This window comes from Phytophthora infestans, genomic scaffold, assembly GCF_000142945.1.
Source record: "Phytophthora infestans T30-4 supercont1.7 genomic scaffold, whole genome shotgun sequence".
NCBI lineage: Eukaryota > Oomycota > Peronosporomycetes > Peronosporales > Peronosporaceae > Phytophthora > Phytophthora infestans.
In genome coordinates, this window is record NW_003303752.1 from 4,257,115 (window position 1) to 4,281,571 (window position 24,457).

A 24,457-nucleotide genomic window follows, 5' to 3' on the forward strand; every position below is an offset into this window, starting at 1 on the left:
GTGCCATGCGCAACGTGATGTGGGCTTTGCTGAGCTGCTCACCTACTTCCGCTACCACCACTTCCTCTACTACAACGCGAATCTCAAAAAGTCCGTCGAGTTCACTTCGTAAGCCAATTTGTAAGTTAATGTCATTGGTTTTTGCCTCAAACTTGCGTTAGTATGGCCTCAACGCACTTGCAGCAGCGGCTGGCGAGGGTGGAAATATCGACCAGAGGGCTATCTTGTGGTCTTTGGAGCTAGAAGTCAACAGTGCGCTGTCAGCGCTGAAGTCCAGAGCGAACACACTCTCGCTATGATACTTGAGCACAGCGAGAGGCTTGAGTTTTCGCAAATGGAATAAACGGACACGATAGTCCCAGCCGGCGGTAGCCACAATGCGCTGATCCCCGCGAATACGCACGCTGCTAAATCCACCATGAGTGCAGGAAAAGAAAGATCGAGAGCTGAGCGTGTAAGAAGCCACGTCAAAGCTTGCCGCGTACAGCTCTTCACCCGAGGACCCGCAGATTGCTGACCGTCCGTCACGCGTGACGTCGAAAGAGAGCACTAGATCGGCCAGGAAAAATGCAACGTTAGTATTAATAGTATAGCAATAGCGAGTCATACTCGAGACGTACATGCATTCGCGCCTTGAGTAACGGTGGTTTCACAAGCTACTTTTCCGCCCGACCGCAGATCCAAGATGGCAAGTTGTCCACCTTCGAATCCGGCCGCGATGTACGTCTGCACGTTGCCGCCGGCGCCATCTTCTGCTTGCGCAACGCTACTGTGAAAGAGAGACAGTGACACGCACATACCTCTCTTAGCTGCAGCATCCGACACTGTAAGTGTCATCGTTGGTGAGGACGTATCCTCTCGAATGTCAAAGACGAGGAGCTGCACATCAAAATGTCCAACACGATTAAGACGCCACGTTCATTAGCGATGAGTCACCACGAAGGATAATGAGTAAGAGCTCACCTTATTGTCCACGCTGCTGGGGCATACAATTAAGTTTGCGCCCTCAGTGGTGTCGCCCAGCCAGCGCATCGTAGCGAACTTGGTGAACGAGTACGACCCGCAGTAGAGCTTGGACAATGGCTTAGCTGCAATGTCGAAGATCTGTGCGTCCCATAGCTTCACAAACCCATCGCGACCTTGCGTGGCGAGCTTGTGCTCTGAAGCGACTCCTTGTAGTGCAGCATGCAACACGCCAGCTTTCGAATGGGCCGCAAAATTCGTTGCCAGCTCTCGACGCGATTTGAGATCCCAGATTTTGACAGCACCATTACCTGCACCAGAAACGACGGTGGATGAGGAGAGGAAGCCCACAGTGTTGACGGGTGCACCGTGGCCACGCAGGACGCCGAGCGGCCCTGGAGCCGTCATAGTTGATGTGCTACGCATTTTGCGTCTCGAGCACTTGGTGTACTCTGATTGGTCCGTGAGCAAGCTGTGGAAGCTGGTTGAAGCGTGACTTTAAGATAAACCCAGAGCAACTACAGCCGAAAAAACTTTCTTCATATAAATAAACCCGGAGCAACTACAGCCGAAGAAACTTTCTTCGGCTGTAGTTGCTCCGGGTTTATCTTAAAGTCTTCAAGAAAGGGTTAATAGATTAAGGCTCTACTTCTGAACGAATCGCAGCTATCTGATAGCAGGCCTCGGACAATATAATACGAAATTGTACTGCAAGACATCGAGTCCCATAATAATAACGGGAATATGATGAAGTACAATAATAATAACGGGGCCAATATAAGTATATTGTGGCCTCTAACTACCAAGTCTTCCTACCCATTGGCGACGAGCGAAGTCGCGTTCCACATGTCGCGGTTCACGCGAAGAAATGCTAACATCTCAAAGTTTGCAGAAAGCATGGATGACCGCTGAGGCGTCAGAATGAGCTTGCACTGCGAAAACAGTCTTTCAACTGCGGTCGAGGTGGGCGGCACCACCTTTGCCAGCTCATGAAAGCTCACACCCGCAGCACCAGCCGCTCGCATCTGCTTCCCCCCTCGTAGAATTGCGCTGGCGTAATCGCTCGTCGAGCGCTCCTTCCTCTTACCAGTTGCAGCATCTGGCTCCACCAATCGCTGGACTGCGCGCGACTCAGACGCAGTGAGCTTCGCATTGTTGCAAATCTTGACCAAAGCTGCCTCAAAGGCCGGCGCATGGACGATCTTCGCCGCCGGACGCAGATGGCTCGCCATAACTGGGTAGTCGTCAACAACCTAGTCAAACAAAACACGCACGTCCGCCATGCTGGTGTCCTCGCGCTGGAGTGTCTTGCAGACACTATCGAGTTTCTTGAGGTGCTCTAGCAGGCCGAGAAGCTTCTTGTGGGCCGCACCTTTTGGGATGAACTCGTCAACAGCATCAACCTGTCGAATAGAATCTCGAATTTTCTTATAGCGGTCCACCATTGCGAATGTCGAAGACCAACGGGTAACATTCCGTTTGACAGGTTTCAGGTCCGGGAATTTTGATAGTTCCGCAGCATTGTTCACATGTCGTAGCTGCACCATCAGACTGTTAGCTGCAGCGAGCTCCGGCTCATAAGCAGCTAAGTAGCGATTCACCGCAAGGTTGTACCGGTGACTTGCACAGCCAACCAGTGGCAACTCCAACAACGTAGCGATCCGCTGATTGGTCGCGCAATTGTCGGCTACCAGAAAAGACTCCATAGAGATGTCCTTGTTATACAGCGCCAGCACGCGCTTGAACATCTCGATGTGCACTTCAGCATCTTGGCTACCGTCCTCCAGCGGTGACAGCGACAGCAGTCGCTCACGGCGCTTGCCGTCTGCGTAGCAAACACCGTAGATACCGACGTAGTGCGTGGTACCGTGCGTCCATCCATCCCACATGACACCAAACAGCTTGCCCAACTCGCTTTCGATCAGCACACCAACGCTCTCGGAGCACTTCTTCATGTCTTCCCTCAACGTCTTGGACGAAACGGGCTTCCAGGACGACATGGACCTTGTGAGGTGGTTGTCGACCTCGGAGACGGGCATGTGCCTCTCTACGACCCACTGAAGCCACTGATAGCGATGCTGAGTCGCCTCGGACACGAACCCAAAGTTGGACAGAGGGGCGTCCGTAGCCGCAGATGCGCTGAAGGTATCGTTGAAGTCGGGGTGCGTCAGGTTGAGGTGGGACATCAGGTTCGATACCCCGGTACCGGTTTGCTGCTTCCGCAAAGCTGACAGCGGAAGTCGCCTTGGCCCTTGTCTTCGTAGAAGAATGCGCAGATATCACGGTTCGGAGCCATCGTGGTCAAATGAAAAGTGAGGGAGTGCTGTGAGGCTTCGGCTCGTGCTCGTGTCTGTGCCTGCCAGCCAACCACTTGAACGATTGGCGCGAAGAGCTAGTTGCCTCTAACATATTGGTATAAACCGGTATTGTACTGATATTATTGGATCAATATCATATTATATTGACTTTGGACAGATCCAATAATAATAATTGTAGCCGGATAATACAGTAATTACGGGATTGATATTATTTTTTCCCACCCCTGTCTGATAGGTATCCTGGTGGTAGATCTACTCACACGCGGCCTAAAAAATCCTCAAAGAACAGCGCCAACTCCTTCTTCTCCTCGGCATCTAGCTCTCCATCGTCAGCAAAACTCTTCTTAAGTGTCTCCACCACGGCCTTGACACCCGACGTCTGATGGACTTGTTGGCATGTAGGAAGCTGATGCCGCATGGCGTCCACGAGCTCAATCACTTCGCGATGAGCAAGTTGGTGCGCCTGTACGAGAACAACAGTGAAGTGAGGTGTATGTTAGTGTCGATGTTTTCAAACCTAATGAGCTTCACAAAACAAAGTGCACGTACCATTTTAACGAAAAGCATGGAGAAACGCTGACACCACTCCGTCGATTGAAATACTCTTTCAAGCTCAACCAAAGCGACTGGCACTCCACCATCACGCAGCTTCAGCTCCGCTGCTTCAGCCAACAGATCGTACACGAACAGAAGTGTCTACGTTTAAACAAAGAGCCACGTGAAGTTAGAAAAAAAATGCTGAAACGACGAACAAACTGCGTATACGCTTACCTTCAGCTGAAGTTTATCAGGATGAGCATCATCGAACAGGCCTGCCAGAAGCTCCGGTCCGTTATGAAGCGAAAACAGACGTTGTCCACGCTCGTTGGACCGGACAATGGAGGATAGCGCATAGATAGCTTTCTTCTTCACTTCCAGAATATCTTTCGCTGCTTCTTTGCTGCTCGAAATCTCCAGTTTCAACGAGTCAACCAGCTTCGGAATAACACCTGCATCAATTGCCCACTCCTGGCCATCTTTGTAGTTCTTTGCCGCCGATCCAACCACCCACGCGGCACTTGCACGGACAGGCAAGTTGGTCGAGTTCAGATACTCGGCAATAATGCCAAACCCACCAATGAAGTTAAATACATGGGTCTTGTCGAGATCCTGCACTTCCCACTCCAACACTTCAAGCACAGACAGCTGGCCTTCCGTATCACCTTTCTGTTCAGCCTCTTTGAATTGCCCCAATAGCTTGCCCAGATACTTGGCATCATCCTGAAGTGACTCCAAAGCTTCTTTCAGCTCGGCTTGACGCTTCTTCCAGAGAGTAACAATCTGCTTTCGGAACTCAACAGGAGATAGTTTCTCATGCGCTTCGTGAATATCCATGCCCTCAACCTTTGGCGGCTCAGGTAGTGCCTGGAGAGCGTCGTAGATTTTCTCGTGATTCCAATTCGGCTCCGCAGGTGGAGCTTCGTCTTCTTCACTCACAATCAACTTGATGTCTTCAGTAGTTTCCTTGCCAATAGCCTCACTGATCTCCTCCTCGGATACAGTGAGAGTGTCGTCGTTACTATCTTCAGTCACGATGTCTCCGGAGATGTCCGTAGACACAGTCACGGTAGTCTCCTTCGCGTTTGGGTCTACAACCACCGAGCGCATGATATCCTCTGTTTCAGCATCGTCAGGGTCCACCAGCTTCGCCTCGCGTTTGCCAGTCTCTAGGTTCAAGCGCACGTGTAGTCCCTGCATTGCAAACATACCATGCGCTGTCAAGCCACGAACACGTCCATCCAACTGCTATTCCCATCAGAAACAGCGCTTACCCGTGGCACACCTTGACTAGGTAGAAGTGTCTGCCACTCGTTAGTGGCGACAAATTCGGGCACCGTCACTCCTGTGGTGTCCTGCTCGGACTCGGTAATCTCAACAGAGACCTTGCCATGCTCCTCCGCGGAAGCGGCTCCGAGCGCCAGCACAATTAGCAGTGCAGTCACTGCCAGCATCAGGAGGCGCCCCGATCGCGATCTTCTTAAAGCCATTGCGCGCTACGAATCGGTGTGTTCAACTGTCGGAATCGAGAATGGCAACTTGCTGACGTGGAAACATGGCTTGTCATCGATTGCTGCTTTTGCTTCGTGCAACTTAACCAAAAATGTGCAACTTCAGCTTTTGGAGCAACATAAAAGGAAGTTCGAGAATAGCAAATGCTGTTCTTGTGGTGTCTTTGTGCTGTCCTTGGGCGCGTGTCTACAAAAGCAGAGCTGCCAAAGACTCTGGGCCAGAGTCTCTGGCATATGCATAGTGCGCACGCATCGAGAAGACAAACTTAGCTTCGTATCTATCAGTACGTTCGTCAGTCGAGTAATTTTGCCTCCTTCTGACCGGTCTGCAGATTCACGCGGATGTGGAGACCCTGTACATTTCATGGATTAGTGACGGACAGGCACTAAGCTGCAGCAAACACACTACAGTGTAAGGGCATCTTGATCCGTCATTGAATTCCGACGTACCGCTGGAAGCACTTGATTGGGAAGGATCTCCTTCCATTCATGTGTCGGTTCGAACATGAGTGGAGTTGTTGTGTTTGTGCCTCGATTGTCGGGTGCCTCTGCAGTGTATCGCCTCCGCACTGGGACAAATGCAGCTCTCCCTCCCGATGCTTGTTCGTCAAAATTCGCCCGTACACGCGCTGCAGTCAGCAGGGGCGTGCTGGCGAACAGACCCACACGTTGATGAAGTGACCCTGCTGCATTGCTGTCTTCAAATTAAAAAGTGCAGCAAGGCGATATCTCCCGAGGCACTCTATTATAACTTTATTATCGATGACTTCTGGCAGCCTACACAAGGAGCTTGGCTTCTTTCTTGCCAGTCTGAAGGTTTACACGAATGTACAAACCCTGCGAGAGGCAGTGGAATAAGGAGATGAGGGAAACTACTAGGCAACCACTCGGTCAGCTACACTTACTGGAGGAATGGCCTGGTTCGGTAGAATATCCTGCCACTCGTGCGTCGGTATGAAATCGGGAGGGGCATTGTGGTGCCCTACATTTTCTTCTGACAAATGGCGCTGGCACCCTTGGCCATTTGAAGCATCGCACAATTTTTCGGCGGTGTCTCCCTGTGTATTTTCCGACAGCAGCAATGCCATGGACCCACCGCCTCGGATGTGACCGTGGTCTTGTATCTTCGCCATGACGAAATATGCCAACATAGCAAACGAAACAAGCACCTTTGCCGCTGGCGATACCATCTCTGACTCGTGCAAATATCTCTGCTATTGATAACTTCGAATCGAAGTTCGATATCTTTGCAACATGGAACTTTAGGTGTACCGAAATTAAGGTACCGAGATTGTTTCTGCGTCAACAACAAGCACCAAGGTCAAGCTACATGCAGCCGCACGTCCAGGCAGCGACACTGGCCTTGCAGGAGAGCCGAGCGACTGCTTCCGAAGAAAGTAATGCCACCGATCTGCGTATATTGTACAAGTCCCTGCGCAATCCGTCTAGCAACCTCCGTGTGAACAAATGGGACGCTCTGATTCTAGACTCGGAGATTCTCGGGCTGCTCAAGACGCCCATGAAGAGCATGTTCAGCATGTTCGATCCCGGTGTTGTGGAACACGTCAAGCCGGAGATTGACGCGGTACTGGGGGCTGTGCTGTTTGCATTCACTACCGGTGTCGGAAGGGTGAGTGATAATTGTTTGTGCTAAGCAAATTCTGTGACTGATGTTTTTTTGCTGCAGCCGACACCCGGCATGAAACTCGAAAAACTCCGATACGCTCCCCATTTGCTTACTCGGCGTCGTGTGGGTGTTTTCTTCTTGCTGTCAGTGGGAGTACCGTACGCCTGGAAACGCCTCGTTCGATATCTATCGTCTTCGCGATGGACTGCTCGAGCTGCTTCACGTGGCGACAGGTCTGATGGTGAAGTGACTTCTCGTGAGCGTATACTAGCGGTGATGAAGAAGCTTGAGACGCTTGTAATTACGTGTCAGTTCGTCAACCTGCTCATTTTCTTGCGCAAGGGAACTTATCGCTCGCTCCCCGAGAGATGTCTGGGAATGAAAATGGTACAACGAGCAAGGTAGTGTTGGTTGTTCATGGGCTTTCACTTACGTTAACGTTATCCCATGTTTATAGGAAAGCATCACGCCGTCGACAGCTCCACGGTCGATTAACTTTGAGTACATGACTCGACAGTTGTTGTGGGAGGGCTTGATGGTACGTTCAATGTCTAATCACATTTCCACAGCGGTAAATGATTTGCTGCTTCGTGTCATGCAGGAGTTCGGCAACTTTGCGTTGCCCTTCTTGACCTGGAGTAGCTCGCGTACAAGCGCAGCGTTTCAAGGAAGATTGTCCGTTGCGGATGCTCGTTTATCCCAGTGCTGCCTGTGTGGTATTTCACCTCCACAGACGCCATACATCACGTCGTGCAAGCACGTCTACTGCTACTACTGCCTGCAAACTGCAGTTGCCACGGAAGACGATTTCGCGTAAGTTTAGGATGCTTGAAATGTTTTAATGGGGACTAACGATATGTCTGCAGGTGTGTTGCATGCGGAGTGAGGTTCGATTCGTCACAACGACTTCGCCTATAGCTTCGCCTTTACCGGTAGCTCATCACTCGAACTACTGTGGTAAACTGCGGTCTAGTAGAACCTGTAGTTCAACATGTTCACCTAAATTTATCGACACACATCATCGTTGTTAATCAAACTCTTTCCTAACAGTGTTTCTACAGCTAATCAAACATTAAAGAATGTTGGCGACACAAATTGCGAAATAAAAGGAATTTCAAACCAATTTTACGTTTAACTAACTCTACAATGCTCGCATTTTCTTTCAAAAGGGTGGTGTTAAAAAACACCAGGTATAAAATGATAGTCGGCCCAAAAGAGCCAACTCGAGAAGGACTGGCTCACCAATTGAAATGGACGAGCCGTTACCAGTTAGGTGACGCTATCATAAGATAGTGACAGCTTACGAACGCTCGCCACGGATGCGACGAGCCAGCTGAATATCCTTGGGCATGATCGTGACACGCTTGGCGTGAATAGCGCACAGGTTGGTGTCCTCGAAAAGACCCACAAGGTAGGCCTCAGCGGCCTCCTGGAGAGCAAGCACGGCCGAACCCTGGAAGCGCAGGTCAGTCTTGAAGTCCTGAGCGATCTCACGCACCAGACGCTGGAAGGGCAGCTTGCGGATCAGAAGCTCCGTCGACTTCTGGTAGCGACGGATCTCACGCAGAGCGACCGTACCGGGACGGTAACGGTGGGGCTTCTTGACACCGCCAGTAGCGGGGGCCGACTTACGGGCGGCCTTAGTAGCGAGCTGCTTACGCGGGGCCTTGCCACCGGTGGACTTGCGGGCGGTCTGCTTGGTACGAGCCATTGCGACTTAGAAAACTTTGCTGAGCGATCGGGTGCTGAGAGCGGAGCAAATTGGGGAATGGTTTTCGATCAGACTTTCAAACGAGGTTGGAGACAAGGCAACGTCTAAAAAGTAAAACGATTCAATCGAGGCTATACCAATCAGCTGCTAATTTCACGCGTTTTGGCCAGTTATCATGAAGCATTTGGACCCTCCACCAATCAACGATAGGAGACCAAGAGGTCACAACTTAAGCCAATCAGCACGACGTTTGCGGGGACATGGTGGAGACTTGCGAATGTTAGCCGAAGGTCGCACCGGTTGCCTCAAACGTGGGCGGGAAAAATTGACGCGGTAGAGCCAAGACAAAAAGGCTGTCCGGATTTGAATCGCGTCGCAAAGTCTCATTCTGCAATCTTCCAACCAAGAAGCAAGCAACTCACCCAACTAACTCAAGTAACATGTCTGGACGTGGCAAAGGCGGCAAGGGACTCGGTAAGGGCGGTGCCAAGCGTCACCGCAAAGTTCTTCGCGACAACATCCAGGGTATTACCAAGCCCGCTATCCGTCGTCTCGCACGTCGTGGTGGTGTGAAGCGTATCTCTGGCCTCATCTACGAGGAGACCCGTGGCGTCCTGAAGGTGTTCCTTGAGAACGTCATCCGCGACTCGGTCACCTACACTGAGCACGCTCGTCGCAAAACCGTGACGGCCATGGACGTTGTGTACGCTCTCAAGCGTCAGGGCCGCACCCTGTACGGCTTCGGCGGATAAGCGCTTTACCGCTGATTCCCTCCCGGTTCTGATGGTTCCAACAACCTGCTCCAAATTGCAGTCCGCAGTCTTTCTGTTTAACATGAACGGATAGTCTGGTGGCAGCTTCCAGAGCTTCATTTCCTGGTGTTTTTTAACACCACCCTTTTTCAGAGAAATCTAAGCTCTGTAGGATTAGTTTATAAACTTGCAATTACAGGCGCGAATGCGGCTCAAGGTGCGAAAGGTGAAATTCCAGCACTAGTACACCGACGGACAGAATGCAACTGCCATTAAAATTCAACGTAAAACGGGCGCAGGTCATAGCTGCCACTTGCAAATCTACCAAATAAGCCAATCAAAACAGCTAAAACGCCACATTGTACAGCTGAACTGCAGTGGTTATTCTGCACCAGTCACTTGGTAAAATGGAGGCGGTACGTGTAGCTGAAACCACCTCGGAGTTCGAGTCCGAACGCCGGTCGGAGCCCCCACCTGAGCCTCCGTCACCACCAGAAATCGTGGCGATTGCAGACCTACTTGACGAGGTATACGCGGAGCCTAAACAGCGTCAGATGCATTATACAATGAAGAAGAAACGACATGCTCTTGAAGGGCAAGAAGGGCGAATATACTGCGTATCAGTCTCTACAAAGGTTGCTACGACGTTTTGCCTATCGGCATGGCTTCGTGCAGCGCACACCGCACGGTTTAAAGGTAGTGCTTTGACTTATAAATTGTATGGAACTGATCTAATTTGATCATTTTGATATTTTATTTATAAGAAAATTGGTAGAAGTACAGGACAGTTTCGCTAAACTTTTTAAGTCTAAGTACAAAACCAACTTTTAGTGCTAAATACAGCTGCCTCCCTAACTTTGCCAAAAACTCTTGGTAATTCGTTACTGTAAAAAAAAGTGCTGTGGTCATCTGACCGCTTTTGTACCAGTGGGAAAGTGGCAGTTGCATTCTGTCCGTCGGTGTAGTTAAGTGCTTGTACTTCGAAGTAGCAACAGTTTTTAGGCTTGTAAAAATGCCACGAGAACTGTCCTGCTATTCGAAGTACTGTAGAGCGTAGCTGTAGTACGTGTTACTAATACATACTACGTGCTAGTACTACTAATGTAGAGGTACTATAATACTAATAGTAGTTGAAAAAAAAACTTATGTAGTCGTTGAAGCATGTAGTGCGTTGAGATTGTACTGCGTTTTTAGTAGTAGTACTAGCTACCCTCGGCGAAGTCTTTGCTTTCGTGCCTGGTTGTGCTGTTGCGTGTAAAACTCCTGCCTTAACAGAATGTCTGGCGTATTCGGCAGGTCCGTGACAGAGACTATGAGGTCATAGCTTGTGTCAACGTTTCCTGCACCGAAGACCCCAATATGCAGCGCGATCCAGCGACGGCCACCGTCCTCGTTTTTGCGAGGAAATCCGTCAAGATATGTGAAAAGTTTGACAAACTCGTCACCGCGGCGCTGCGCAATCCATGTGGAATGTCCCATGCGTGGGTACTTGACCTCGCTGGAGAGATACAAATTTGCGTCGCCACCCTCGGACACGTCGTAATTGTCGCACAGCAGCTCAACTGTGATGAGGTGTTCGTGCTCATGGCGCCCCACGCAAAGGTGGTAGAAATCGTAACCGTCGGGTGCCACAGTGCCATTCACAGTCATGTTTGGCACCACGCGTGTGCCTAGCGCTGGTCCCCATTGGGCGATCGCCCCGTCAGATGCGAGCTGTACCTCATCGTGTTCGCATTCCGAATCCGCAGAGGATTCCACAGCCAAATCGACGCTAAATGCCCCTTGCGAGTAGACTTGGGCCGATGCAAGTCCGATGCAGAACGAGAAGCCGCACACCAGTAACAGCTGCCAATGCGGTGGTAGTGCCTGCAGCATTGAAGAATTATAAGACCTTCTGCACCGAAATAGCGTTTCCAATCTAAGTTACAAGGGCAAAATATTCGCAGCTTTTTAACTTGAAGATAGATTATTGCATTTTTGATCCTATCAAAGCGAGAATAAACAAGCACTGGTTTATTAATGGAGGCGAGTATCCAATGCGGCTGAGGGATCGCGGCAGTACATGTAATACATAAATTTGATCTTATCAAAATATTAACTTACTATTGTATTATTAGTACATGTAATAATGCAACGCCATAAAACGTTTTGCAATCTAATTTTATATTTTATTTTCCAATCGACTTTTTTTTTCTTCCAGACACTTAACATTTGATCCATGCGGGTTTTGATCGTGAATGCATTTCCAGCTTCAAGCAAGCGTGGTCGTGAGAGGTTTGAGCAATTCCGTCGCCATGTCACGCGCGTAGTGAGGGAAGTCCAAAAAGCGGAAGTCACGCGTGTCGAAATCGTGGTGAGAAAAGAAAACAAAAACTAGGTCGGGCTTTGCCTGTAATACTGATTATCATGTGTCTGCAGGAGAAGCACCGCAGCAATCTTGATTCATTCTTGTTCGAGCTTCACTCAGAGTTTGCTGATCCGCACAACATCACCAACTTCGATCAGCTGGATTTCGTTTTTGTCGATGGAGATTCAAATTCAAGTCCATGGGCACCGAACATGCGAAAGCTCACTCTGCTGGCCAAAATGTGCATGATGACGGGAAAATGTTTTTTTGGGAGTGGAATCGGTGCATCGCTACTCGCATTCGTATGCTCCACTGGAGGCGAGCTACTGCGCGTTATGAATAATGAAGGAAAAGGCAGCTTGCTTGACAGGTTGCAGGATATTCCCCCGCCTCCGCAAGAATGGAGACCAATCGGGTTCGTATCTCCTCGCGGTGGCGATAATAATGTGCTGCTCGACATTAAGAGTGGTGACTTTTTCGTTTTTGTTGAACGCGAGCACTCCTGGGCCCCTAAGGGTAACACTGGTCTTGTTCTCCATTCAAGCGACAGTGCACGTAGCTACGGGGCTCGACCGAACTCGGCCCGTGCTGGAAGTAAGAAAACGAATGTTGGACTGATCAGCCAGCCGCTTTTTCTCTCGAAACGAGGAGAAACTCGATGCTGTATCCGACTCGAAGTAGCAAACCAGCACCCAGTTATTACGACAACTTTTCCGAGAGAACGGGAGCTGGTTCTTAACTGTAAGAGCAAATGGGATCTGGACGAGGAGATCGCTACTACGGGTGGCAACAAGTATCGAGTTCTAATCGATAGCAGTCGCGGGCCGATGATGTTGGAGTTTGGAAATTGCCTAGGATCACACTTTGAATTGGCTAGCGAGTACCCGGAAACTGTAGCGTTGTTGCGAAATTTTACACTGGCGAAGTATGATGAGCTCAAAGTACATGCTCATATCGACCGAAGTTACGTATCAGCGATCAGCGGATCTGCTCGATTAAAGCAGAGACTTAATCAAGCACAAAACAAACACGCTGGATCCACTCAAATTCCACGTTTCCAAGGAACACTACCGAGCAACAACACGCATCTTGTTGAAGGACACGAAGGAATCGGAGTCGGTAGATCATCTCCTAAACGCAACCGACCCGTATCAGCAGGCCCTTCTCGAGCGAAGCCACATGAAGCAATATCAAGGCGTATCCATACATCAAGATCGGCCTATGCTTCTCCACAAGATAAAAATTCGGTTCAACAGGGCCCCGTTGGACACGTGAGTTTCGAAGGAAACAATGCCACGGATATACATTCCGAAATAAACGATCGACGCAGTACCGCTGCTCGCATGGATCTACTTAACCCCGAGACAGCTGAATCCTCGCCAAAGACAGTATCCCATCAGGCTAAACCACCACGAATTGTGCGTGTTCCCCAAAAGAATGAACTGGAAAGACTTTATTGCGCGCAACACCGCTTTGCCAAGATGCGCAAAGACGAAGAAAAACTTACTACTAATTATTATTCGGTGGTGAACGATGCGCCTTACGTAAGTGCCTACGAACAGGAAGTCGTCAACAAGCAGGTATGAACACTTTGGATGTAGTACATCTGCTTCGAGCTATCATGAACGACTGTGTCATTGTGTTTCACCAGAGAAGCAAGCTGCGATGGATAGGGGGGCCTTTCCGTACTGCGATTGGGAAGGCATCCACAAATGTGGTACCAGAGGCCAGCATCTTCATCAGAGACCCCTTTGAGCAAACGAATGTGCCGTTTCACATGACCCAGAGGCGACAATTTGACCCTAAAGAGAGGCAGTCAAGCGGAACCCGCCATCGGAAAGAGAAATAATTTTCGACACATCATCATGAATGCTGAAAAGCAAGTTGGTGTAAACACGAATTCATAAAGTTAGCGCCACACTTAACGCCATCATAGCCAGCATCAGACCGAAGACCATTCCTGGGCTCTTCCTACGCGCGTTCTTGCTTTCCTCAGCCGATTAATTGTACTGGGCAATAGCTTGGAGCAGATCCTTCGACTCTTGCACAAAGTTGACAGGCTCCAAGTTCACAACACTTGCCTTCACACGAAGTTCCTCCTGCACATTCTCAGCCTTCACGCGAAGTCGGCAGACATACTGCTTGAACAACGCCTCCTTGAAAATGGACTCAAAAAGTGCTGGGTTGGTGTCACGAAGCTCGCCGATTTCATCCGCTGTGCGACCACCCATCACCACCTTGCCTTGGTCGTTGAAGCATGTTGTCCAGGTGCTGCCGGTGTGGTCTAGCATAATCACCGAAAGGATGTAGCGGTTCTCGCAATTGGGGTAGGAAGTCTGGCATTTCTCGCACGTGTAGTTCTGAGCCACGTCAGCAACAACCTTCTTCTGACACTTGGGGCACGCTTGGTAGTAAATGCCCGTGTCATGTTTGATGAAATTCACCGTTCCCTTTACAGTGATATAATCGGGCTTCTGACCAAAGCCAAGCTGCTTGCTCTTAATATCGTTGATAACTGCACGCTCGGAAAAGCTGCCAAGCGAACCACCGCCAAAGCCACCACCACCGGAGCTGAGAGACTTTGTCTGCGTCGCATTGCCACCGTTGGAGAACCACGTGACCAGGTGTCCGGCTTCCGGGATCGTTGGATTGACAGTAAAGCTCGAGCTTCCCGCCGTGCTGAGGGACCGCCCGTTGAATTCACTTACACGGCAGCCCTTAATAGCCAAAACTTGGTTGAGCCAGTTAGAGCACTCCTGCTGAGCTTGCTCATTCCACATAGTGCACTTGATCTCCACGTTGGAGTCATCAACGAGCGAAATGTCACGCTTGAAAAGCTGCTTGCCGGCCTTGGACGTGAACTCATTCACTGGAGTGACGTCGCGCACAATGCCAATGATATCCACATTAGAATCGGCCGGCACGTTTTCGATTTCGGCGATTTTCTTGAAGGCGTACTGCATCTGCGAGATCTGACCATCTTCCGGGGCTGGGGAAATGTCTGAATGCGGGTCGAAAGTCACCTCGTAGTCGTTGTCCACCGACGAGAAGCGACGATTGGTCATCTTAACCTTGCCACCAGCGAAGTAGAAAATGCCACCCGGACGCAGCATTTCGTAGAACTTGTCCACACCGTCATTAAAGAAAGTGGCACGAATCTCACCTTTCTTGGCGTCAAGCAAGTCAACGCTGAAGAGCTTACCGGAGCCGCGAGAATTGGTCCAATTCTTGATCGGAGAGCGCGTCGTCACACGAGCCTTGATGGTCCACCGTCCGCCCGCGTACGGGTTCAGACTCTGGATATCCGACAGACGAATGTTTGGGTCTTGACGCACGACAGGTCCACGGTTATACGTAGATGCAGCAGGCTTCGTAGGTGGCGTGTAGCTAGACGGAGCAGCAGGTGGCTGTTGGAACTGATTGGTAGGAGCTCGGGGCTGCTGGTACGAAGGCTGTGCAGGTGCAGCCGATCTCGCTCCGAGAGCCGCTGCGGGTGGGACAGAGGCCGATGAAGCCGCAGGAACAGAAGGACCCCTGGAACCATCGATATTCTGGGGCGATCCAATGCAGTCAAAGTGCGGCACGATGTTGCCGACCTTAAGCACGATAATGATCCGACGGCCTTGCACTTCATTACCGAGGTAGTCCTTGAGCTGAAGCACGTAGTTTGTCTTGAGACTCTCGTTCTCCATCATCTGAGAAGTAATCATTCGTTAGAAGAGGAAATTGGAAAGAGTTGGGGTTTAAACGTACCGGAGCTAGCTGCGTCGCAAGCATTCCACTAAGATATGAGGTACCGTCGGATAGCACGATGCTGTGGTTGGTTTAAGCATAGCAACGGTGAGTGGGCTACACTCCATTAGAGTTGTCTGGGTTCGTACCGGTATCGATCGCCACCCGTGCCGCTGGCTGGCTTGATCTTCTTGGTGTCAATGATCTGCAGCCACGGCTCGAAGCCATCGGGTACCTGGTTATGGTACAGCATCGACACAGCGTTGGGCGTGAGGTTCACCATGATCGCTCGCCCACTCCGTTTCTGCTTGCTGGGTGGACTCGGTTGTGAGTTAAACGGTTTGGCGCCAAATTTGTCGTACTTAACGTAAACCTATGGATACCACATCATTTTCCAGTCACTTCGAAAATAGCTCAGTGTGTCGAAAATAAAATTTATTTTCGTGCAGACTATTTTCGAAGTGTGTACATTTTTTTCAGAATTAAAAATGGCATGAACTATTTTCGGAAATGGCTTCGCTTCTACTTGAGCATCTCTCGACCAAGGCGGCAGTGGACGACGCCATCCGCGCCACGAAGGACCGTGTGCTGGTGTTGCGGTTTGGCCGAGCATCGGACACTGTGTGCTTGCAGCAGGACGACATCGTGCGTAACAGGGCGGGAAAAAAATGCTACGTTTTTAGTTCTGACGTCGTAATTGTTTCCACAGCTGGCCAAATGCGAGCAAGAGCTGTCCAAGATGGCGCGGGTGTGTCTGGTGGAGGCAGAACAGATTCCTATTTACTGCCAGTACTTTGACATTACTCTCATACCCGCTACCATTTTCTTTGTTAACGGGCAACACATGAAAGTGGACTACGGGTAATATCCGCCATCACTGCTGAGCTCCCACGCTAGTACTAGTATTATAGAGCACAGTTTCTCACCTACTACAATATTCTATGGAGTAATGCAGAACACCGGACCACACCAAATTCATCGGAGCTTTCCACACAAAACAAGACTTTATCGATCTTGTTGAGGTGCGTCAGAGGGCATAGGCTCCAGCTGTCCGCTAGATTCGCTGTTAATGTTGCCTTGCTCACAGGTTATTTATCGCGGTGCAAAACACGGCAAGTCAATTGTGAACAGCCCGATTGAGAAGTCGCATATTCCCCAGTACGATCTCATCTACAAGGACATCTAACGAGATTGATGCGATTGAGTCACTTGAGTGTATTCATGCTTGGTGGAGGCACCACCGGACGATTGCGGAACAGATCTTGCACACGTTGATTCGTCTTCTTGTACGACTTTCGAGCATTGTCCACATTGCCTTGGGAGCGGCGCTGCTGCGGCGATTGTGAAAAGGAAACTACCGGTTTCGACGAGATCAGGGTGCGTTGATTTCTGGTTGTCGGGAGGGTGGCTACATTGTACTGCTGAAGTTTTGTCTGCGTGGGACAAAAGATTGATCGCTGTCAGGTTTGGAAGAGTACTTTTAGTGTTGAGGTATTGAAGACCTACCAGAGTTTCTGTGTCACTTGGGTTGAGTCGCAGTGCTTTTTGGTAGTCTTCGCATGCAGTTTGGTGCTTATCAAGATATCTTGCAGCATCGCCTCTTCTCACGTAGTAGTATGATACATTCGAGTCCTGCTCGATAGCTTGTGTAAATTCCAGCTCCGCTTTGTCGAATTGAGCTCTGTTGAACAGCTCCACGCCAAATTGGTAGTGCACCAGTGCGACGCGCGATTGAATGTGTTGGTCTCCTGGAAGCAGCTCTAGTGCGTGGTGGTAATCTGCCAAAGCCTTGATAATGACAACAATAAATTATACTCGCGGTGACATGGAGGAAAACCGAAATATACACACGCACCGCTTGGAAGTTTCCGAGTCCGCGGTATGCATCACCGCGATGAAGAAAGCAGTGTGGGCTAGTAAACTGCTCGCGGAAGAGCTCTGTGAGCTCCGTGTGACTGCGAATCGCTTGGTTCATCGCGTTTACTGCAAGCTGATACGACTTTTGATGCAGGAAACGGATCCCAATGTCAGTGAGAATAAGGCTCCGTTGTTTGATAATATCACGATATTGTGATGAGGTGTCTCGTTCTGCGTTGAGCCGCAGAGCTGGTACGTGTGCTGGTTTATTATAATTGTTGTCTTGTAAATTTTGCTCAGACTGCACGGTGTCTCTTTTGTGCTGATGGCAGCTTAAAGCTTTCTCGGTATCTCGCAACGCCATGTGATACTCTCCAAGCTCACGGAAGGCAGATGCACGTAACAGATAGAGCTTTGTCTCTTCGGGCGTAATTTCTGTCGCTCTGGAAAGGTTTTGGATGGCATCTTCAAACTGATGAGCCATCAACTGTGTGCGAGCCTGTTCGTAGATAGCTTGAGATTCTTTCAGCAATCGCTGTTCGTGTCCAAGTACCTCTGGGTGATCGGGTTGCAAAAGAGCTGCCTTGTAAATGTCGGCGTTCGCTTTCTCTTGCATGTGCAGTCGCCAGTGCAATTTAGCGCGCAGCACGAAGTATTCGACGTCACGGCTGTTGAGGCAAATACAGTGGTCGACGTCCAGTACAGCTTTCTCAAAGCAACCAGCCTCGATGTTCGCCACCGCTCGATGCAACCAGTAGACTTCATCGAGTGCGTTCAGCTGAATGGCCTCGTTAAGGTAGCCAAGAACAATATTAGGCGACTCCCCCAGGCAGAGCAACGAGTACGCATGAAGGTCCAGCAATGCCGCAAGTTGGTCTTTGATGCGCTGCGGTGGGTCTGGATTTACAGCGAACAGCTTCCGGTAGTTTGCAATCGCTGATTTGATGTCACATAGTTCCCAGTACACTTGTGCGCGTTTGGCATAAAGCTGTGCGTGCTCTGGTCTTAGGAATATGGCTTTGGCTAGGCATTGTAGTGCTCCATCTAGATCGCGGGCTGCTATTCGAGCGTCGGCTTCCTCCTCCTTCAGTCGTGACGCTTCTAAAGGGGTCAAGTCCAAAGCAATTTTTCTTGTGCTGGGAGCTTCCATGGTGCATGGGGTGGAGCTATGTGTAGGTGAGGCCTCCACAATAAAAGGGTTAACCACCGACCATGGATCCAAATTGAGATCACCCTTCAGCAATGTCGCTGAAAGGTCGAGCAGGTACGAAGCTTCAAAAGCGAGATAAATTTACCCTTGGAAGCTGGGCGCGATGGGGACTCAAGTGAAGCCCGTGGTGAAGACGTCCACGATGGAGCAGGAGCTACAGGACGAGGTCATTGCCGTTGCCCAAGTCGCTATGAGCACCGAGACGAACGAGCAGGAGATCGCGGCTAAAGTTAAACAGCATTTCGAGCAGAAATACCATGGGCTGCTGTGGCATTGCTGTGTTGGGCGCAATGTTGCCTGCTACGTGACCCACGAGCAATCCAAGTTCCTCTACTTCTACATCGGCCAAATGGCTGTTGTGCTTTTTGCCACTGCTTAAGCATAGACTCGGTACAAGAAAAGAAATCATATCATTCATGTCCACCGTGTCGTAAGGCATTTTTTGTTTATTTGCAAACTTACGTCAACCGTTATTGTCTCCTACGACGGTTTCCGAGATACCGTGCAAGATTTTGCAGAAGCGCTCTCTTAGGCCCGGCACACCACTTCATCCGAAGAGAAGTGGGCGTAGTTCGACACTGCCGCACAGACAGGCTTCGGCCACGCTCTGCCCTATTTGTCATCGCTGGACGAACCCGAGGAACACAAATATGTAGACCGCGACACCATCGCTGAGGTCCCCAGGCACGCTCGATTAGTGAGTACCCGCGGCTGTGGTAGTCCGGACAAACGTAAACCAGCCTGTTATGCCCAAGCAGCCCCTCTTCGCAAGGAGACACCAACTAGCGCATTTTAGTTCGCCAGAATATCGTAACTGAGAGATTACCACACCATTCACCGTCGCTCGAAAACTAGAGAGAACATCCGTCACGTTACGTGGGAGTGTAACTACACTGGGATAATCTGCATTTGCAAAACTCTACTTGTTCATATTTCTCGCTTGGCAGCCAGGGCATTAAACCGCATCTTGTTTCTCCCTAAAGTTTGCTTCGTCCGTATGAGTGAGTGGTGAGTGAGGCCGCCGGCGTATCGGCGCCAGTTTGCGTACCGGTTCATCATTCTGGGAAGCAGGGAAAAGGTCCGTATCGTCCTCATCAGACAGAAAGCCGTGAGCACTGTTTGCACTCCCACTTCTATCCCCTCGCTCGCGCCTCTCAAAGCCCTCTCTAGTGCTGATGTCTCTGTGAGCCGGAGTCCTCTGCACGCGTGGCAAATTCTGCCACGCACCCTCGTCAATTCGCCGGATCAGTTGAAATTGGTCCACCTTTTTGATCTTAAAGACCAATACTGCAGTGACATAAATGAGGACGACATTGATCCACAAAAGCATCAGACTTCCCACTGCGATCTCATAGAAAACAAGTTTTTGCTCTTCTCCAATAACATCGTCCGTCTACATTAGCGGAAAACAAAAGGAAAAACAACATTCAGAAGTGATGGCTTCACGGTTTGGTACCAGCAATACGCACCACAAAGTATTGCCCGATCATGACATAGGAGAAGCATATTCCGCAGTTAACAGTGGGTGGAAGTAGAGCCGCAGCGATGGCAACTCCGACAACAGAAGAGATATTAGCATTTAACTCAGCCAGCGCAACACCAGTGCCCGAGAGAGCGGCAACAATAGCGCCGAACAGGAGCTGAATGGCTTGCCCACGCTCGCGCATTTCGGCCGTTGGCCAGTTCAGCGCCACTGCGTAGGGGCTTAACAACGCCCCAATCATTATGCCCAGTAGAAAAGTAATTGTCTGAAGGCATAATGACAGCACAGTATTCATCAGCACCAGCGATAGATATAGGAGCCACGTAAATCCTTCATGTATAGTACTACAGTACGTACCAACGCAAACAGCTCATTCACCATTCCGTTAATGAAAAGATTTTTATCTCGCAGGGCAAATCCAAAAGCGCAGCCCAAAATCGGTCCCTAGAACCACCAGAAATCACCATCAAATTAAATTTTGTTATGGAAAAATACTGGCAATGCAACTTAGGCATGAAGACGCAGCGCACCATCATTGGGGACAAAAGCATTGAGGCAACGACGTACGTCTGCATGAAAATCGTAGTAGTATAATATGTTAGTTGTCACCAAGACTCCCCTTGCCTTAGTTGTCAACAATACCCTCGTTATCCTTACCCCTGAGTCTCCAGCTAGACCGATTCCAGCGATCGACCTGTAAGAGAGAACAATCATTAAGAGGTCCCATCCATCCCACCCAACCAGTGAGTAAACAAAGCAAGCAACTTACGACGAGATCAACAGCATCACCACTGAGTCCCGGGAAAGAGTAGAGTTTGCTTCAATGTGCGCGTACATCTCGGCCACAGGTACCGCAGTGCCCACGTCGGTGTTGCGTCCCAGGATGCGGCTCACACTGCGATTTTTCTTCTTGCTGTGGTTGTGTTTACGCATGGTGGTGCCTGGCGTGAGCGACATGACGTCGCAGAAGCCAAACTGCACGCCGACGCCCATGCGCTGCAGCTTGTTAAGGATCGCCTGCATTTCCTCGTCCTCGACACGGAACGTCACGATTGAAGACGTGCGGGCCTCCACACTCGTTACATTATCTAGTTTGAGCTCATCTTGCAGCACAGATACTACCTGAAGCCGCGAGATGATAAGGAGTTAGTAGTGGAGGGGGTGTAATCGGCGCCGTAAGCAGAGCGAGGTCGGTACCTTGCCGTGCTGCTCATTAGGCAGCGTCAACTGGAAGAGCTTCATGGGTGCCCCCAGCGCGAAAACGTTACATGTAGAGTGAGCATCAAATAAGGTACGAATTTGCGCGCGTCACATATTTTAGGATCATAAGTCCAGGACATACAACTATGCATCATCAATCCTCGGATTCTTCGGCGCTGTCTCGATCAGACTGTTGTTCACTGTCTTGCTCCAACTCTTCGTCTTCACTCGAGTCCTCCGTGTAGTCTCTATCTACACTGTTGGTCTGACCAAGATCACTACTGTCTGCCTCACCACCAGCATCAACACCTCCAATATCCATTTCCATGATACCTGCAGCAGTGTCGCCGTCTGCTAGCACAAGAGTCTCCTCGTCATATTCCAAAAAGTCTGTCACACTGTACCAGTAGCCTTCGTTTTGCTTGGCTTGGAGCATCTGCAAGTCTAGCGGTCGCCCTCTGACGCGGCCAAATACATACCCGCTAAGAGAATACCATTGACAAGTCATCAAATCCTGCACCTGAAAATGGTTTTCAGTCGTGAAAACACTCACCCACTCCTGTTCGTACTGCGGCGGTTCGCCGTTTACATAGTCGACAGGGTCGTATATCAGCAAGAACATGTCGCTAGGCTCGTGGTACGCTCGGATCGTACCGCTTCGCCAAAACATTCGTCGGGGGTCGAATCGCTGGAAGTAGACCCCAATAAAGATAGCCGCTCGTAGCGCCCGCTTTGACGTATCTAGCATCGGAGCCATGCACCAACAGTGTCCATTAAAGAGCTGAACGCGCGACGAATCGGCGTGAAAGACACTGAGCCACTCATGATCACCGTCGTCGTAGTTGATGCGGTGTCGATCTTTCTTCCAGTTGTAGCGGGTTATGCGGCCGTCAAACCAGCGCTGCTCTAGCGGCCACAACACACGACAAGGCATTTCGAGAATACTTTTTTCGCGAGCGTGATCATTTGGACGCATGTAGACTCGCTCGTTGCGAGATGGGGAAAACCAAAACTGGTCACCATACTCGTCCTGGAAGTCGCGCCAGTCATCGTCGCTCTCGGTTTCTGAAGCTGAATCGCGATTAGCCAAATCACGTGCCTTCCGCAAGATTACCTCCTGTTGAGCTCGGGCTACAACATCTTCATTGAGTGCGCTTTCGCGTAAACGCATTATCATTACGTTCAGCTCCAGTTGTTTTGAGTCAGGCTCTGAGTATCTTCGCCACGCACGCTGGATGGCACAAGCAGCACGGTGTCGTGTTTGAGCCCGGACGCGCTCAGATCTTGCATACCGTCGGCCAAAGTATCCGCGCACACCAGCATCGATATAACTAGCTGCTGCGTATTGAAGAGCATCACGAGCTTGTGCTTTCACACGGATTCGAATCAATTCGTTTTGACGACTTCGATGCCCGCGCCAGTTGCTTTGCAACTTCACTGCAAACCTCTCAAGTTCGCGAGTCTCTTCTAGCTGCCGCACAATAGCAGCACGCAATTGACGGTACGCACGACGTGTCGTGCGAGTTCGATAAAGTCGCTGCAACGTCACAGCAGCTACGTGCTGTTCTTGTCGTTGCCTTTGATTCAGCGTCATCAGGTCTTCAAAGCGAGACCTACCAAATCGCGCACGGTAAATGCTTTGTAAACGAGCTGCAGCAGCTTCACGCTGAAGAAAGCTTTGTTCCAGGCGGTATCGCTCCATAGCTTTACGCACGAGGACGAGGTGCCGTCGTGTCCAATATCCTCGGTACGCAGACTGCACTTTGATCGCATAGACAGCCCAAATAGTGAGAAGACGTTCCTCTTGTTGAGAACAGACTACAGCGGCCCGACCGAGAACCCCTCTAACCAAGCTTTGAATTCGCACGGCGCTGTTGTATATGAGCTTTGTGTGCTTTACACGGTAATCAAGTTCTCGTCTAAGATGCCAGCACATGTAACACCGCCGAATCTTGCTACAAGCTGGAGTTTGCACCATTGTTTCACGCCACGAGGCAGCGACACATCGACCTACATACCCTCGATAGTAGGCTTGAAGCCTCAATGCCGCCGAGGAACGTATTGTCTGTTCTTGAATGGAGTACTTGATCTGTAGTCCATCAACACGTGGTTCCAACCCACGATATGTACATGCTCTTTGTACGAATGGCATGTTCTCGGCTAATGTCTTTATACCGGTATCCGTGATCTCTTGACATCCCGTCAGATTGAGCGTTTGCAGAGCAGGACAAGCTGTTGCAAGAAGAGCAAGGATGTCCTCACGCATGTGCAAACACCCCTCCAGGTTCAAGGATTGCAGTGATGATGTACCCCGCATCATTGCTATTAGTCCGGCAGATGACATCCCGTAGCACCCGCTTAGATTAATGGTACGCAGATTCAGACCATGCTTTCCAATGTGTCCAAGTGTAGTGTTGGTCAATTGGTGACATCGCTTTAGACTGAGGACACGCAGAACCTTACAGCCCTGGACAACGTCCAATATTCCATCATCTGAAATGCGCTCGAGACCCTCCAAATTCAAAAATTGCAGTGCTTGACAGCCTACACCAAGAGCTGCAAGACCACGATCACAAATGGCACTTGTATAGGAAATATCGAGCGACAGTAGCCGACGGCATCGAGTTCGAGAGCTTTGAGGCCCCAACGCGCCGCCGACCCACCCCAATGCATCATCTGTTAGTGCTCTACAGCGTGAAAGATTCAGACGGGTTAACGAAGTGTTGCAACACGAAATGAACTCACGCACACCTTCACTCAAAAGGTGAGGGCATGACGAAAAATCGACTGCATCCAGACGCTCAATACCCGTAGCTAGCACCTGCAGCATCGGCACCGATAAGGTTGTGCACGAACAATCGAGCTGGCGAAGCGTTTCTCCCACGGCGTGCACAAGAGAGCGCAAGCCCACCTGTAATTATCAAACGGGTAAATTGTTAGCTGGTGAATCCTGACTGACCCACAATTGCGTCTACACGTACAGGAGTAAACCCGCTGCATTCGGAGAGAATGAGAAGTGAATAGCCAGTGACGGATCGGTTGGCTCGAAGCTGGTGTGCCATTTCGACCAGAAGAAAATCACTGATCTCTTCGGTGTAAGGTCGAAGGTCAAGGACATCGGGATCCCGCTGCTGCTGCAACTTCAGAATAGCTGTGGCGCGACCAGCCATCACCATTGCTGCCCGTTGGATCGCAAGCCTCTTTGCTTC

General features: G+C 50.2%; 14 protein-coding genes across 14 annotated transcripts; 5 read left to right on the forward strand and 9 right to left on the reverse strand.

Moving 5' to 3' along the window:
- Positions 1–157: 157 nt before the first annotated feature.
- On the reverse strand, positions 158–1,448 carry PITG_05670 (cleavage induced conserved hypothetical protein; the record flags this gene model as incomplete). Its single annotated transcript, XM_002999244.1, has 3 exons — positions 158–549; positions 621–879; positions 964–1,448. The coding sequence occupies 3 exons, from the start codon at positions 1,369–1,371 to the stop codon at positions 158–160; spliced, it is 1,059 nt and encodes a 352-aa protein (XP_002999290.1).
- A 1,962-nt stretch (positions 1,449–3,410) lies between these two features.
- PITG_05672 (uncharacterized protein) lies at positions 3,411–5,308 on the reverse strand (the record flags this gene model as incomplete). Its single annotated transcript, XM_002999245.1, has 4 exons — positions 3,411–3,744; positions 3,831–3,977; positions 4,053–5,035; positions 5,104–5,308. 4 exons carry the CDS (start codon positions 5,306–5,308, stop codon positions 3,538–3,540), a joined length of 1,542 nt encoding a protein of 513 aa, XP_002999291.1.
- Positions 5,309–5,622: 314 nt separating this feature from the next.
- On the reverse strand, positions 5,623–6,417 carry PITG_05673 (uncharacterized protein; the record flags this gene model as incomplete). Its single annotated transcript, XM_002999246.1, has 4 exons — positions 5,623–5,682; positions 5,780–6,012; positions 6,113–6,166; positions 6,231–6,417. The coding sequence occupies 4 exons, from the start codon at positions 6,415–6,417 to the stop codon at positions 5,623–5,625; spliced, it is 534 nt and encodes a 177-aa protein (XP_002999292.1).
- A 213-nt stretch (positions 6,418–6,630) lies between these two features.
- PITG_05674 (peroxisome assembly protein, putative) lies at positions 6,631–7,874 on the forward strand (the record flags this gene model as incomplete). The annotated part of the gene is made up of 5 exons (XM_002999247.1): positions 6,631–6,959; positions 7,017–7,343; positions 7,414–7,494; positions 7,558–7,769; positions 7,823–7,874. 5 exons carry the CDS (start codon positions 6,660–6,662, stop codon positions 7,872–7,874), a joined length of 972 nt encoding a protein of 323 aa, XP_002999293.1.
- A 382-nt stretch (positions 7,875–8,256) lies between these two features.
- PITG_05675 (histone, putative) lies at positions 8,257–8,697 on the reverse strand (the record flags this gene model as incomplete). Its single annotated transcript, XM_002999248.1, has 1 exon — positions 8,257–8,697. One exon carries the CDS (start codon positions 8,665–8,667, stop codon positions 8,257–8,259), a length of 411 nt encoding a protein of 136 aa, XP_002999294.1.
- Positions 8,698–9,070: 373 nt separating this feature from the next.
- Positions 9,071–9,538, forward strand: PITG_05676 (histone H4; the record flags this gene model as incomplete). Its single annotated transcript, XM_002999249.1, has 1 exon — positions 9,071–9,538. The coding sequence occupies one exon, from the start codon at positions 9,108–9,110 to the stop codon at positions 9,417–9,419; it is 312 nt and encodes a 103-aa protein (XP_002999295.1).
- A 1,087-nt stretch (positions 9,539–10,625) lies between these two features.
- On the reverse strand, positions 10,626–11,327 carry PITG_05677 (uncharacterized protein; the record flags this gene model as incomplete). Its single annotated transcript, XM_002999250.1, has 1 exon — positions 10,626–11,327. One exon carries the CDS (start codon positions 11,292–11,294, stop codon positions 10,626–10,628), a length of 669 nt encoding a protein of 222 aa, XP_002999296.1.
- A 310-nt stretch (positions 11,328–11,637) lies between these two features.
- On the forward strand, positions 11,638–13,679 carry PITG_05678 (uncharacterized protein; the record flags this gene model as incomplete). The annotated part of the gene is made up of 6 exons (XM_002999251.1): positions 11,638–11,769; positions 11,838–12,819; positions 12,865–13,013; positions 13,167–13,346; positions 13,418–13,581; positions 13,676–13,679. 6 exons carry the CDS (start codon positions 11,638–11,640, stop codon positions 13,677–13,679), a joined length of 1,611 nt encoding a protein of 536 aa, XP_002999297.1.
- An 87-nt stretch (positions 13,680–13,766) lies between these two features.
- PITG_05679 (replication protein A 70 kDa DNA-binding subunit, putative) lies at positions 13,767–15,822 on the reverse strand (the record flags this gene model as incomplete). Its single annotated transcript, XM_002999252.1, has 3 exons — positions 13,767–15,461; positions 15,520–15,580; positions 15,648–15,822. The coding sequence occupies 3 exons, from the start codon at positions 15,779–15,781 to the stop codon at positions 13,767–13,769; spliced, it is 1,890 nt and encodes a 629-aa protein (XP_002999298.1).
- A 186-nt stretch (positions 15,823–16,008) lies between these two features.
- Positions 16,009–16,684, forward strand: PITG_05680 (uncharacterized protein; the record flags this gene model as incomplete). The annotated part of the gene is made up of 4 exons (XM_002999253.1): positions 16,009–16,143; positions 16,208–16,359; positions 16,454–16,520; positions 16,586–16,684. 4 exons carry the CDS (start codon positions 16,009–16,011, stop codon positions 16,682–16,684), a joined length of 453 nt encoding a protein of 150 aa, XP_002999299.1.
- Positions 16,685–16,703: 19 nt separating this feature from the next.
- PITG_05681 (uncharacterized protein) lies at positions 16,704–18,505 on the reverse strand (the record flags this gene model as incomplete). Its single annotated transcript, XM_002999254.1, has 4 exons — positions 16,704–16,829; positions 16,911–16,931; positions 17,005–17,286; positions 17,348–18,505. The coding sequence occupies 4 exons, from the start codon at positions 18,503–18,505 to the stop codon at positions 16,704–16,706; spliced, it is 1,587 nt and encodes a 528-aa protein (XP_002999300.1).
- Positions 18,506–18,589: 84 nt separating this feature from the next.
- Positions 18,590–18,994, forward strand: PITG_05682 (uncharacterized protein; the record flags this gene model as incomplete). Its single annotated transcript, XM_002999255.1, has 1 exon — positions 18,590–18,994. The coding sequence occupies one exon, from the start codon at positions 18,756–18,758 to the stop codon at positions 18,942–18,944; it is 189 nt and encodes a 62-aa protein (XP_002999301.1).
- Positions 18,995–19,520: 526 nt separating this feature from the next.
- Positions 19,521–21,290, reverse strand: PITG_05683 (uncharacterized protein; the record flags this gene model as incomplete). Its single annotated transcript, XM_002999256.1, has 7 exons — positions 19,521–19,958; positions 20,035–20,313; positions 20,406–20,492; positions 20,579–20,617; positions 20,706–20,742; positions 20,818–21,170; positions 21,246–21,290. 7 exons carry the CDS (start codon positions 21,288–21,290, stop codon positions 19,521–19,523), a joined length of 1,278 nt encoding a protein of 425 aa, XP_002999302.1.
- Positions 21,291–21,622: 332 nt separating this feature from the next.
- Positions 21,623–24,424, reverse strand: PITG_05684 (uncharacterized protein; the record flags this gene model as incomplete). The annotated part of the gene is made up of 3 exons (XM_002999257.1): positions 21,623–21,646; positions 21,712–24,159; positions 24,230–24,424. The coding sequence occupies 3 exons, from the start codon at positions 24,422–24,424 to the stop codon at positions 21,623–21,625; spliced, it is 2,667 nt and encodes an 888-aa protein (XP_002999303.1).
- Between the last annotated feature and the right edge of the window lie 33 nt (positions 24,425–24,457).